The sequence below is a fragment of the Rhinopithecus bieti genome, unplaced genomic scaffold (genome assembly GCF_001698545.2).
Source record: "Rhinopithecus bieti isolate Rb0 unplaced genomic scaffold, ASM169854v2 scaffold_31940, whole genome shotgun sequence".
Taxonomy (NCBI): Eukaryota; Metazoa; Chordata; class Mammalia; order Primates; family Cercopithecidae; genus Rhinopithecus; species Rhinopithecus bieti.
In genome coordinates this window covers 707,526-722,580 of record NW_016813570.1, presented here as the reverse complement: position 1 = coordinate 722,580, position 15,055 = coordinate 707,526, and the positions used below count along the sequence as shown (strand labels likewise).

Genomic DNA, 15,055 nt, shown 5'->3' with positions numbered 1-15,055 from the left:
TTGACTTTAGGGTTAAGTAGGTAGGTCATTTGTGGTAACATATAACTGTTCCCTGCCTATTATCATTGATAAGGGAAAGATAATTAAAAACATTTTAGGAGGAGAAATGATAACCATAATAGCATCATCCCCAACAGCAAAAAGTTTTATTTATATCACCTCTCTTCCAATCCTTGTTTTCTGTGTGCACCTTTAAAAAATCTAATTGTAGGCTGGGCGCAGTGGCTCATGCCTGTAATCCCAGCACTTTGAGGGGCTGAGGTGGGCGGATCAATGAGGTCAGGAGGTGGAGAGCATCCTGGCTAACACGGTGAAACCCCGTCTCTACTAAAAAAAAAAAAAAAAAAAAAAAAAAAAAAAAAATTAACCGGGCGTGGTGGCGGGCACCTGTAGTCCCAGCTACTCAGGAGGTTGTGGTAGGAGAATGGCATGAGCCCGGGAGGCGGAGCTTACAGTGAGCCCAGATTGTGCCACTGTGCTCCAGCCTGAAAAAAAAAAAAAAATCTAGTTGTAATCATATTGCCCATGATATTTTGTATTCTGCTTTTCCCCACTTTATTTTATATCTCCGCATGTAGTTATGACATTATTCACCAAGGCATTCTTCTGTTTTTGAACATTGAAGTTGTTTCTGTCAGTATATTTTGGTGGCTATTAGAGACAGTGGTGTAAAAAAGTTTTACACATACAGCTTTTGTTTCTGTTATGGGACTGCTGTGTCATAAGATTTGAATACTTTTATTATTCTTATTGCCATATTGCCCCAAACCTTTATTTAAAGAGGGTTTCTTGTTTATAAGTGATATAGCTATCTGTGGGATGAAAAGCAGTTATTTTTGTGTATAGGTTGTTAACTTAAAAGATGTGTATTTGTTTTTCAGAATCTGATCAATAAAATGTGGCTTGGGGTCCCATCTCAGGATAAGATGGAAATCCGTAGCTGCCTGCCCAAACTCCTTTTGGCTCACCATAAAACCTTACCTTACTTTATCCGGAACAAGCTCTGCAAAGTTATTGTTGATATTGGACGTCAGGATTGGCCCATGTTCTATCACGACTTTTTTACTAACATTTTACAGGTAAGGATATGCCTAAGGAAACTTTATCTTGTAAATAGTTTGTTTGTTGAAGTGATTATTTCCTTGTCCTGAAGAGGACTTTTAAGATTAGCATTTTAGAACTGCAGTAGTGAGGTTATTGTAGGACAGATTATCACATTCACTTAACTTTATATTTATAAGACATATTGTATCTTTGTGCAGTGGAGAAAGTGGGGGAGAAAAACCTAATCTCTTTGTTAACCTGTTGTGCAGTTTGTTCAGCCAGTATTTGAAAGTCTGTTAGGTGCTGTACTAGGTGTTAAGGGTACAAGGGTGAGGCCTTCAGTAGTTTCAGCATTTAGTGGGGGAAATAGCTGTGCAAACAGTAATTACTCAATAATATGGTAATTATTATGGGAGTATATGCAGAGTGCTGTGGTGGCATAGCATGTAGACTTAGTGGTGTTGGGCTGAGATGTGAGATGGCGAAGTGGTAGAGTAAGGGGCTAGATTGATGGGCAGAGGCCAGGCCAGGAAGGGTTGGGGGGTTCCATTGTGCAATTCGTAGTTTTTCCTAGGGAGCTAATGAAAATTTTGAAGAGGGAGAAAACATGGCTACATGTTTATGGTGGAATGATGGCTAGCTGGGGTTTGGGTTGCAGAGGGGCGAGGTGAGAGGGAAAGAGGCAGGATGAAGAGGATCTGAACCAAAAGGAGATGACCTGGTGGGTGGAGGTGAGGCACCCAGGGGATAGGGGCAGGAAGCCAGTGACACTAGGTGAGAGGGGAGAGAAGGGAGGAATCTATAATGACTTCCAATTTTCTGGTTCAGATAGATTTTTCAGGCCAGGGTTGAAAGAAGGGGAATGAGTTTGGGCAGAAGTTGGTGAATTCAGTTTGATAGAAAATGCATTTAAAATTTGTGTTCCTTCTCTGTAATAACTAATGAGACATTAGGAAGTGTGGATCTGGGGTCAGGATTTAGAAGTCAGAAGGGAGTAGTTGTGACCTAAAAGCTATGAGGGAGATGCTGTTGCTCATTTGAATCCTGTGGTCAAGTTGGAAACATTTTCATGTTATTGAGCTAGTCTTGGGTATGCAGGAAATGGTATTATATACAGTTTATAGAAATAAAGTTCTTTGAAAATTGGTTATAGTCTCAGTGACTGTAGGATTTTCCAGAACAATATCATTTTCTAATGTTCTGCCTGCTCTTCATTCAAACCATTTTAATGATGCAGCAATTAAAAAAGAATTCAGCCTCCAAAGTGCTTCTCTCAGATTGTCTCTCAGAAGGGCACAAAAATTCTTCATTTAGTTTTGTTTTGTATAGTGCTTCATTCATCTAGAGATATATTGGGTTGTTACTGCCAAGGAGATTCATGCCTTTATTCAAATAGTCAACTATTTGTTGAACACTAAGCACGTGAAGGGATATGGTAATGAACAAACACCAGGTCCCTGCCTTTCTGGAGTTTATGATCTCAGGGCGGGGATGGGGGCATCAGCAAACAATAAGCAGATACACACTTGGAGGTATTTATAAGTATGATGAAAACTCAATCCAGGGAAGGGGAAAGAAACTAGCAGGGGCTGTGTTTAGATGGGATGCTCGTAGAAGGCTTTTCTGGGGACAGACATTTGAGCAGAAACCTGAGTGGGGGTTATGGGGTGAACCACGTGGGTATCTAGGGGAACAGTATTTGGGGCAGAGGATAGCAGGTGCACAGGATCTGAGGAATGGCAAGCAGGCGAGTAGGCCTGGACTCGGGGGACATGAGACAGGAGACACTTCCCTGGCGTTCTGTCCAATACACTTGCCTTCACTCCAAGTTGAGGATGGTTATGGTAACCCTTTCCAAGGCTTTCTTAAGTGGGCGCTAGGGAAGCCCACTGGAGACAGGAAAGACTAAGAGTGTTTGGAGTCTTCTAAGTGAACCTATTCCTGGGTTGGTTAGTGGTGCGTCCTGTGACAAGAGAAGGACCTTGAGATGGAGAGTCACAGGCCTGATGATAGCAGGTAAGGAGGAGCCACAGTTGCACCGCTGGGATTGGTGTGATGAAGAACAGAACGTTTCCTGGCTACATTTGAAGTATAATTATTTGTAACAAAAGATGGATTTGGAAGAGAGCACTTTTAGGTGAAAGGCTTCTGGAGGTTTAAAAAGGCTAGTTGTCCACTGTTCTCCACCACCTCCCCCTTTCAGCCCCTTCAATAGTGACTCCTTTAACCTCATGTAGCTTTTGTGACTTTGAAACACCATATGGTAGAAAGAGCCAGACTCTGAGGCAGCAGGTTTGGGTTCTGCACCAACTTTGTAAAGTCATCTTTTTCTTTTCTTTAATTTTAATAAAGATAGAGTGTCACTATTGTTGCCTAGGCTGGCCTTGACCTCTTGGCCTCAAGTGATCTTCCTGCCGTGGCCTCTCAAAGTGCTAGGATTATAGGCGTGAGCCACTGCCCCTAACCTAAAGTCCTCTTTGATTTTAGCACCTCCTGCTGCTTACGTAAGCTTCCCTTTCTTTCTTTGTAAAATGAGAGGCTTGGACTAAGTGATCTTTGAAATCCTTTCCAGTTGTGTTATGTCCTGCTTCTTATTTATTCTTGTGAACTAGACAATGGCATATAAGCCTTGTCAAGAATGATCAGTGCTCAACTGCTGACATTTCTGATAATATAGTTATCCCTTTGTATCTGTGGGGGATTAGTTCCAGGACCCACTTGGATACCAAAATTCATGGATGCCGAATTCCCTGATATAAAAAGGCATAGTTTGCATGTAACCTATGCACATCCTTTTGTGTAGGTTAGACCATCTCTAGATTACTTCTAATACCTAATAGAACATAAATGTTCTGTAAGTAGTTGCTATACTGAGGCTGAGGCGGGCAGATCATGAGTTCGGGAGATTGAGACCATCTGGCTAACACTGTGAAACCCTGTCTCTACTAAAAATACAAAAATAATTAGCCAGGCGTGGTGGCGGGTGCCTGTAGTTGTAGGTACTGGGGAGACTGAGGCAGGAGAATGGCGTGAACCCAGGAGGTGAAGCTTGCAGTGAGCCGAGATCGCGCCACTGCACTCCGTCAAAAAAAAAAAAAAAAAAAAAAAAAAAAAACCCCAGTTGTTATACTTGTATTGTTTAGTAAATAATGACAATTAAAAACTATACATGTTTAATACAGATGCAGCCGTTTTTTCTTCTTTTTCCTGATTATGTTCTATCTGTGGTTGTTTGAACCCTTGGATACAGAACTCATGGGTGTGGAGGGCTAACTGTAAATGTTTTCTTCAGATATTGGTAAATAATGCCAAACTAGTTCTGGAATCAGTTTCACCATCACATGATCCTTTGAGTAAATCATCTAAAGCGTTTTTTTGGGCTCATGTTGTGTTTGCAGTCTGGGGTGCATGGTTTTGTTTTTTTTGAACTCTGTGACAGTTTGTTGGGTGGTATCTATGCAGTTTTTGTTATAATTGTAGTGACCACCATAAGCAGATAGAGAGGGGTTGATTTGGTAACCCAGCCTTACGTGCTGTGGGTTGGTTATACCCTTTCTAGGCTGCTGGAGAAGTAATCGAAATTGAAACCGACCCCTTTCCTTCCCACCTGCCCGCATATACGCCAGCGCACATGTGACACCAACTGTTCTAGAACCTGTTCTTCAAATTCCTGAAGTCTGTTGAGCAGAACCTGTGGTCACATTGTGCCTGGGACCAGATACTTAAGGGGCAAGCAGCACAGGAGAGAATTGCTGTTTCTTCTGTTGGGTTGTGTAATAAAAACGATGGAACCTTTTCAGAAGTTCACACTAGAAACCTGAACTTATTCTTCAACCTGCAGGAGCTCATTGTCTGTTAAACTGCAGAGATTACCTGTGTTACAAGCTTAAATTAAAGATGTGAAGATGGTAAAGGGAAACACTATTTTAATAAAAAGCTTTCTGGGTACAAAGCTAATGAGAAGAAAAATTACACATTTTATCAAGCTCTTTCTCAAGTAAAGAATAGTTTTCTCTTTTCATCTGGCTTCTCGCCCGACCTTCTCCCTTTCCCCTAAATGGTGAGAGGAAGGAGAACTTGCAGATAGATTTTTTCATATTGTGGGGGATTTTTATTTCTGGGAAGTACAGCATTTCATATTTATAGGAAGGTATATATTGCCAAATGGGATATTTGGCATTACGAGTCATTTCCAGCTGAGAGAGTAAGAATGCAGCCTGGAGGGGAAAATAGAGACAAGAGGTAGAGGAGAAAGAAAGGAAAAGGAGGAAGTAATGGGAATCTTTTAGAATATAGACCGATAAGCCAGAGGTCTCCAAATGGAAAGAGAGGCTTACCAAGGATCAGTTCTACTTCATTGTGTGAAGAGAAATTTCCTGTCCTCCCTATACTGCATGATCTGAATTTAAGTCAGTGTTAGAAATAGGCCCAATTTTTAGAAAACAAAGATAAAAATTGTGGAGAATATACAGAGTTTTAGTGTTCAAGAGACCTGAATTTATAGAGAGCATTTTAAACACATCATTCATTGCTGCTGGTTACCTAGTGCTGCTTCTGAAGACACTTGAATTTACCTTAAGTTCCCATTATTGAGTACTTGTCCTGTTCTTTAGGGATGAGCTTTTCCTTGCTTTGTGATAGGAAGAGTTATTTGTAAGGGAAAGGAATGTACCCTGTATTTCTTTTCTTTTCTTTTCTTTTTTTTTTTTTGAGATGGAGTCTTGCTCTCTTGCCCAGGCTGGAGTACAGTGGGGTGATCTCGGCTCACTGCAACCTTTGCCTCCTGGGTTCAAGTGATCCTCCTGCCTTAGCCTCCTGAGTAGCTGGGACTATAGGTGCTTGCCACCACACCCAGCTAATTTTTGTATTTTTGGTAGAGATGGAGTTTCACCATGTTGGCTAGCCTGGTCTCGAACTGCTGACCTCAAGTGATCTGCCCGCCTCGACCTCCCAAAGTGCTGGGATTACAGGCATGAGCCACCACGCCCAGCTTGTACCCTATATTTTTTGAAGTGAAGAATATAAAATCTGTATGGGTACAGTTCCTGAGTGTTCTCCTCTTCCCTAAAGTTTATATATATTTTTAGCTTGAGTAAGTAAAAGAAAAGCGTGTCAGGGAATTAACTACATTTAAACTTAATTAAGATTAAAGAAAAACTTGAAGTGCTTTTCAAATTGTCTGCTCTTTTATAGATTGTAGCAATTAACAGATAATCTTAGTGGCAACTTGTTTACTTTTATCATTTCTGGAAATTAAAAAATAAATGTAATAGTAATGCTTTGAATTTTGTAAAAATGATTAGGAAGATGTAGGTAGTGCTATGCTATTGAAGGCGTACTTTTTTTGTCTCATTTAATTAAACTTTCTTATGGTAGAGAGACTATTATAGGTGATAGAAAAAGTAACTTAATTTGCTACATAGGTATTTGCAAAATCTTAACTAGTCATAGTTTAATGACATGTATGTGTGCTGTTGCTCTGCCATATTTAATCATGACCTTCTCTGAAGCATGCAGAGTTTAGAAGTATAAAGTTGGTTTAACAGCATGCGTATTGAAAAGACATCACAAATTGATTTACACATCTTAATCACTAATATAGATGTAATTTATATACATGTACACACAAAACTTGGTTACTAGAAAAGTAACAAAGGCTGTGGTAGGAATCTGGACATGTATAAAATGGTCATGTTAGGTATAAAAGACCATTGTTTTCTAGCTGTTTTAAGTTCATGGTATTAGAATTTTATCTGTAAAATATGATGAGAATGTACTTTGAATGGTTAAAAGAGCTCCCTAAATATCCTCTAAGTGATGTTTATTTTTTTTTTATTTGAGACGGAGTTTTACTCTTTTTGCCTAGGCTAGAGTGCAATGGTACGATCTCAGCTCACTGCAACCTCTGCCTCCTGGGTTCAAGTGATTCTCCTGCCTTAGCTTCCCGAGTAGCTGGGATTATAGGCGTGCGCCACCATACCCGGCTAATTTTGTATTTTTAGTAGAGATGGGGTTTCTCCATGTTGATCAGGCTGGTCTCGAACTCCCTACATCAGGTGATCCGCCTGTCTCGGCCTCCCAACGTGCTGGGATTACAGGTGTGAATCACTGCACCCGGCCTCTAACTGATGTTTCTGAAGTGTTGATTTGTGTTCATATAAGATTAAACACACACAGATGCTTCACAGCTTTAATACTGCTGAGTCCTCTTTGTACTTTATTAGTCCAACACTCTGCTCAGAACATGGTTTTTCCCGGCAGTTGATCCAGTCCCCTGTGACAACCCCTCTTGGGCTGATCATGTTGAAGACAACTTCAGAAGAGCTGGCTTGTCCCCGTGAGGACCTCAGTGTGGCTCGGAAGGAGGAGTTGCGGAAGCTGCTACTGGACCAGGTGCAGACAGTGCTTGGGCTACTGACAGGTGAGCAGTATGGTAGTATACAGAGATAGAGGCCTGCCCGCAGGCGCCCAGAGTTCAGGCCTTGGCGCTCAGCAGCTTTGAGCAGTTGTTTGTGCTGTTTCTGAGATAGCGTGAAAATGGGAAGCTGCATTCCCAACACCTGTAGCCCAGCGTCTAGCACATAGTAGGACCGCAAAATAGATTTGAGCCTTATTTTCCTCGTAGTCTTTCACTAATTGGTCCTCACTGTAACTGTGATCAGTGAGGGAGAGTCCAGGTCATAGGAGTATGCCTACAGTGCCAATCACTGCATGGTAAGTTAGGTGGGTGGCAGGCACTCTATGTAAAATAATTTGAATTGAAGATCAGGAGAAGTTGGAGTAGGAGGATATGAAAATTCCTGTTCTGGGTAAGGAAATGAGACGTGGTGTGGAGCCATCTCCTCGTGCACTAGGTTGTAGTTGTATGTAGCATTTTGTCTCTTCTGTTTGATGAGTGCCTCGTGACAAGGTGTAAAGGGTAAGAAGAAACAGAAAGCAAACCACAACATGAGACAGGAAGGTAGGAGGAGAGGGGAGTACCCTGGGTGCCCGGGGTGGCTTCTCTGTGCTGCTGTGAGACCTGTTTGCTAGGGAGGCACGTATGCAATACCTGGCCATGAGGCCCTGGGAGTGCCGGGAGCCTGGGCTTGCTACTTGAGGGAAACTTGTAGTGAAAAGAATGTTTTTATCTCTGACTCCTTTATCCAGGCTTCTTCTTGGATGTCTAGGAACTTTCTTTGTATCTCCAGTTTAGTGCTTGGCATGTGGTGGGCGCTTAAAATTGGCTGAAAGAACCATTGATTTAAAAGTAAACTTGGGTTAGTGCAATGGCTCAGGCCTGTAATCCCAGCACTTTGGGAGGCTGAGGTGGGAGGATCACTTGAGCCCAGGAGTTTGAGACCAGACTGGGCAGCATATTGAGAGCCCCATTTCTGGAAAAAACAAAACAGAACAAACCAAAAGTTAGCTGGGTGTGATGATGCATGCCTGTATTCCCAGATACTCAGGAGGCTAAAGAAGGAGAATTGCTTGAGCTCAGGAGTTTGAGGCTGCAGTGAGGTATGATCATACCACTGCATTCCAGCCTGGGTAACAGAGTGAGACCCTGTCTCTTAAAANCTTCTTGGATGTCTAGGAACTTTCTTTGTATCTCCAGTTTAGTGCTTGGCATGTGGTGGGCGCTTAAAATTGGCTGAAAGAACCATTGATTTAAAAAGTAAACTTGGGTTAGTGCAATGGCTCAGGCCTGTAATCCCAGCACTTTGGGAGGCTGAGGTGGGAGGATCACTTGAGCCCAGGAGTTTGAGACCAGACTGGGCAGCATATTGAGAGCCCCATTTCTGGAAAAAACAAAACAGAACAAACCAAAAAGTTAGCTGGGTGTGATGATGCATGCCTGTATTCCCAGATACTCAGGAGGCTAAAGAAGGAGAATTGCTTGAGCTCAGGAGTTTGAGGCTGCAGTGAGGTATGATCATACCACTGCATTCCAGCCTGGGTAACAGAGTGAGACCCTGTCTCTTAAAAAAAAAAAAAAAAAAAAAAAAAAGAGAGAGAGAGAGAGAGAAAGAGCTCGGCATTTGCCCCCACATCCTTCCCTAAAGCCCCAGGGGTAGACCTAAACCTTCAGAGTATTTGTTCGTTCAAAGCACTTTTTTTTTTCTTTTTCCTTTTTTTGAGACAGGATCTCTCTCTGTTGCCCAGGCTGGAGTGTGGTGATGTGAACACAGCTTACTGCAGCCTCAAATTTTGGGACCTAAGTGATCCTTCTACCTCAATCTCCCCAGAAGCTGGGACCACAGGCAGGCGGCACCACACCTGGCTAATTTTTGTATTTTTAGTAGACATACAGTCTCCCTGTATTGCCCAGGCTAGTCTCTAACTCTTAGGCTCAAGTGATCTTTCTGCCTTAGCCTCCCAAAGTGCTGAAATTACAGGCATGAGCTACTGTGCCTGGTCTCAAAGCACATTTTTTGACACCCCAACTAAATGTCAGATTTCTAATGTTAGGGACCACGTTTTATACCTCTGTGTCCTACTGTGCCTAGCAGTATATTAAATATTTTAAAAATTGAGATAAAACTCACCATTTTAAATTGCAGTATTGACTGGCTTTTAGTATATTCTTGAGGTTGTGCAACCTTCAGCGCTATTTAATTCCAGAACATTGTCATCACTCTAAAAAGAAGCCTTGTACCCATTAGCAATATCCGTCCCCCCCACCCCATTCTCCTCTCCCCAATCCCTGGCGTTCACTAATCTACTTGGTCTGTCTCTATGGATTTGCCTTTTTTGGACTTCTCATAAAAATGGAAGCATGCAATATGTGATCTTTTGTGTCTGGCTTTTTCACTTAGCATGACGCTTTCAAGATTTATTCAGGTTTTAATATGAAAAATTTGAGAATAAGATATTTTCAAAAGCCTTTATGATCACCTTATGTTCCGGGTTCTGTATGGGTACAAAGAAGAAGAAAACACAGTTCCCACCCTCAGGTAATTTACACTTCAGTGGAGAGAGACAAGTAAGCAGTTAAAGATGTTTTAAGAGCTATAACAGAGTTTATGTTTTATGTGTAGCAATTCGTGAAGGAGGTGACAGCTGAATGGAATTTTGAGGTATAGGCAGGTGGCATTTAGTCTGGTAGAAAGGTCAAGTTGAAATTGGGAGGAGGAGAGCAGGTCAGAGGTTGAGAGGGACACATATAGAAGGAACAGCAGACAGTTGAGCGTAGGCCTCATCTGTTGGGTGGGCTGAAGCCTGGGTCAGGTGAGGCTAGATGAGTCTAGCAGAGGCCAGGATTTCCGGCCTGTTTTCCTGCATGAGGAACGAAAGAGAATTAGTGGCAGGTTTGTGGGGAACGAAAAGTTGTGTTTGGGATATGCATGTAGTGTTGTCCAGGAAGCAGGTGGACATGCAGGTCTGTGATTGCCTTGCCTTGTTTCTGAAGCCCCCATCACGTGATGCAGAGCTTGGTGTATGTAGTCAAGGTGAGTTTGGGCCAAGAACAGGAGACTTGAGAGGCTTCAGAATATGTTTTCTTGAAGCCGTGGCAGTGGATGAGTCACTCTAGCAGTGAGAGTGAAATGAGAGGAGAAGCAGAGCAGTAAGGGAATCTGGGGAAACATGTGTGTTTAAGTGACTCATGGGCAGAGGATGGAAGTAATAGTGAAAGGGATGGAATCGAGTTCAAAGAAACCAGAGAAAAACCAGGAAAGAGTGGTGCTACCGGCTCAGATAAGGGTATAGGCAATGGTCTGTCATGCCACAGTGTGGTCAAGGAGGATGGGGATTAAGTGACGGGTGAGTGCACGCAGCAACCAGGTGACTCTGGCAAAGAGCAGTGCTGGAGGCAACAGTGGGGAGAGGCCACACTGCAAGACCACAGTGAAGCAGTGGAGAGCCATAAGGCAGCTGTGAAGTCGAGAGGCACAGCTGCTTGCTGGAGGAGGACATGGTCAAGAGAGGGATGTTCAGGTACTGATGTTTGATCAAAGGTATCAAGAAACTTTCTCTAAATCTTTGTATGCTGGACATCATTTCTCTTATAACTCTGTTTCTCCTTTCTTGGTAGGTATCTTGGAGACTGTCTGGGACAAACACAGTGTTACTGCTGCCACTCCACCACCATCCCCGACCTCAGGAGAAAGTGGTATGGTCTGCCTGCCAGCCAAGGCATTCTTCTTTTTAAAGTATTGGGGGCCAGGTGTGGTGATTTGTACCTGTAGTCTTCAGTACTGAGGAGGCTGAGGTGGGAGGATCGCTAGAGGCCAAGAGTTTGAGACCAGCCTGGGCAACATAGTGAGACTCTATCTCTATTTTTAAAAATTACATTAAAAAAATAGTCCTAGGTCGTTGTCCTCATTTTTTTCTATTTCCCAAATGTCATGGCTATGTGCTTGTGCTGAGGTTGATAGGAGCCTTTGGGCTTGACAATTCTGCTTGTGCTTCTTCTGCAGAGGTGGCAGGAGGTGGGCAGCAGCCCACAGGAGAGGACATAGGAACAGAAATATTGAGTGCTTTCTTCCTCACTGGACTCATGTTGCCCAAGGCAGAGTGGGGACCTCTCCGCCTGCATAGTGGAGACTATGCAGTAGTTAGCATTGAGTCAACATTGGTTAAGAGTCATTTGGTAAAGCGGGGCATATTTGCAGAGGCTATTAAATAGTTTACTAGTTGCTAGTTATTGTCCATAGTTATATTAATATCTGCTTCAAAATTCAGAGTGCAGTTCATCTAAAGATGACTACTTTCAAGGATGGATGGAAAGAGGAAATTGCATCTGAACAGGAACTTTTAGTTTCTAAATGCTGCTGTTTACACTAAATGATCACAAATGCTTTTCCAGCAGAGTACATCCTGTGAATTGGCACATATTTCTTCCTCTACTGTAAAGGTTGATGTGGCTAATGAGAAATATTTCCACATCTTCTCCTTTACTTCAAGGAGATAGGCTGTGGAAGTCAGACATCTCTAAGCCCAAGCTGTTTTATGTAGCCTGTTGTTAGTATGTGGAAGCTGAAATTCTTGCAGAGTTACTCTAGAATTGAAAATCTATCCGGAAGTTTTGAGGAGTACTCATAGTGCACTAGTTATTACAAATTCTCATTATCTTACTTGGATTAAAAATTATTAGAGAGCCATTTGTCATACTGCTTAGATTACAAACAATTATAGAGTTCTAGAGTGCAGTATAAGCTCATAGGAAATGGAACTTTGTATTTGGTGGCAAACCTTTATTCTTTAGGTAGATATTTGAGGTGGCTCGGCAGATTTATATGTTGCAGTATCTGGATGATTAAAGAAACATTTGGAAATGATTCAGAGATTTGATTTTATGAGTGAACGAACACCTTGGAGTATCCACAGTTAAGTTTGTCATTTCATTTAAATTCTGTTTGCAAATACTAATTCTTTTTTTTGAGACAAGGTCTCTTTCTGTCACTCAGACTAGAGTGCAGTGGTATGATCACAACTCACTGCAGCCTCGACTTCCTGGGCTCCAGCAGTCCTCCCACCTCAACCTCCCAAGTAGCTGGGACCATAGACGTGCACTAACATGCCTGGCTAATTTTTGTATTTTTTGTAGAGACAGGGTTTCGCCATATTGCCCAGGCTGATCTTGAACTCCTGAGCTTAAGCTATCCACCTGCCTCAGCCTTTCAAATTGCTGGGATTACAGGTGTGAGCCACCATACCCAGTCAAGATTAGTTCTTTTGAATTAGATTTGTTTTAGACAGTTGAATACTCGCTAGCACGGTTTATTAGCAGCTGCAGTTTACTGTAGAATAAACACTTGTTTGTGTTTCAGTTGGCTTCATCCAGAGAGGTTCTGAGCTAACTCAGTTTATACTTTGATAGGCTCTATTTTCCTCGGGGCCATGTTAGGGAATGTCAGATAATACAAACCAGAAATGTGTGCTTACCTCTTCCATGTGTTGCCTAGGTTTTATGAGGCTAGGCAGAATAAAATATGGACTAACTTTCCATTTGCATATAACAAAACCTAAAATGTGGTGCCTACTTCTTGAGAATTGCCTCTTAAAATTTTTTGAAATGTTGGGTTTTAGTATTTGAGAAATAACAAAATAAATTGAGACTATAGGGGCACCTAGGGAGTTACATAAGCTTTTAAGCTGGTATACTTCCCCTTTAAAAAAATTGCGTGTTTATTTGTTACAGTATTTTTCTTTCTTTTTATGGTAATGTAAGTGAAGTCATTAGATCTTGCCCCACTATTTGGACAGTGCTGATGATGCAATCACCATTCATTTTGATGCTTTTGCTCAACTGTCTTTGTGCACTTAAGACGCCAAGTTAAGCAGTAAAATTTCCAGAAAATTGTTTTGCTTTCTTGACCATATCAGTTTTCTAGAGAAAATTTATTCTGAGAAACTTTAGGGCCCAGTGAAGCAACCAAACAAATACCTTAGCACACCCCAGCTCAGCCCGTGCGGAACTCTCCTGCCTTGTGTGTTAGGTTTAGTAGCCCCCTGAGGCTTGTGGGGTTTTTTCCCCATATGCTTTCTTTTAATATAGTTTTCTGTCTCATCACTTTTAAAGAACCAAGCCCAGGGACTAGTTCCTGCAACAACTCCTTTAATAGTCTGGATGTAGAGAAAGGTTTGAAGGAATGTGTGTGGTTTATTTCTCAGCATAGTTCCCCCAAATTGTTAGCTTGACTCCTAAACTGGCTGCAGTAGTGATCACTCACCTCGCGAGATCGGACTGCTATGGGACAGATGATAGTCTGTTTCTTGCCTACAAACAAGGAAGCTTGCCAGGGGTTGCATCGCCAGTGAGCAGAGTGGGGACATGAACCCCTACCAGAACCCTAGAATGCTGAATCTAGGTGCACGGTCATCGTCCTAGCTTTGCTTTCTTGGTCATTCTCACCACTTTCGTCCACTTCCTTCTTCCCCTGGTTTTGAGTCTTGGCCCTGCCACTTACTCCATGACCTGGAGTGGATCCTTTACCTTTTCTGACCGCTGATGTCCTTGACTATAAAAAGGAAATAGCTTCCTCTCTGGATAAATGAGGGAAGATGTGGACATTGCCCCCTGCCTGCTGAGGCTGTTCCTTCCTGCTTCACTTGAGCAGCCTCATCTTCCTTCATCTCCTCTCATCTTCACTTCTCTCTGCCTGGACCAATGGGGAGAAAAGTGCACAGAATGAGATTATGTGATTACAGCAATTCTGAGTTAGCTTTGATTGTTCTGCAGTAAAATTAAGGGACCATATCTTTCTCATGCACATAATATATAGTTTGAAATATAGAGCTGTACACAGGTGATGATGAAAAGTTCTTCAGGGTGAGGATGTATCAGAGAGCATGAATTGAGGCCAATTCTTAACAGATTACATATCTTCATGCAAATCTTTTCATGTATTCCTTATATACTACCTATAGAAAGGTGGGACTTGGGAGGGTCACTTACAACTCCTGTGATCTTATTTTCTCCTCCAGGGGCTCCTTGAATAGAGTTTCCCCCCATTTTACTGGACCAAGGCTGCAGTTAGATCTGTGGTTTGTCCTGCAGGGAATATTTGTTAATGTCTCCATGACTGGAGAAGTGCTGTTGGCATCTAGTGAATGGAGGCCAGGGATGCCGCTAAACACCCCACAGTATATAGGGGACCAAAGAATGATCTGGCCCCAGGTGCCAGGAGTGCTGAGGTTGAGAAATCCTAAGTTAGTAAATATACAACTGATAGGAAACACATGAAGTTTCAATAATTAAAAAGCTTTGCATGAAAGTTTATTACAGGGCTGGGCATGGTGGCTCAGGCCTGTAAATCCCAGCACTTTGGGGGGGCCGAGATGACAGGATCACTTGAGCTTAGGTATTTGAGACCTGTGTTGGCAACATAGTGAGACCCCACATCATATACATATATATATATATGGGCATGGTGGCTCATGCCTGTAGTCCCAGCTACTTGGGGGGATTGAGGTGGGAGAATCACTTGAGTCCAGGAGGTTGACGCTGCAGTGAGCCATGATTGCACCACTGTACTCCAGCCTGGGTGACAGAGCAAGACCCTGTCTCCAAAAAAAAAAAAAAAAA

At 42.4% G+C, this 15,055-nt stretch overlaps 1 protein-coding gene across 3 annotated transcripts in view; it reads left to right on the top strand.

The window, feature by feature from the left end:
- XPO6 (exportin 6) overlaps window positions 1–15,055 on the top strand; it is a 119,821-nt gene that overhangs the window by 35,111 nt on the left and 69,655 nt on the right. For all 3 annotated transcript variants that reach the window (XM_017848637.1, XM_017848636.1, XM_017848638.1), the window contains 3 exons: window positions 882–1,079; window positions 7,306–7,465; window positions 11,060–11,137. In XM_017848637.1, coding sequence (XP_017704126.1) covers window positions 882–1,079; window positions 7,306–7,465; window positions 11,060–11,137 — 436 coding nt within the window. The remainder of the gene's footprint in view (window positions 1–881; window positions 1,080–7,305; window positions 7,466–11,059; window positions 11,138–15,055) is intronic.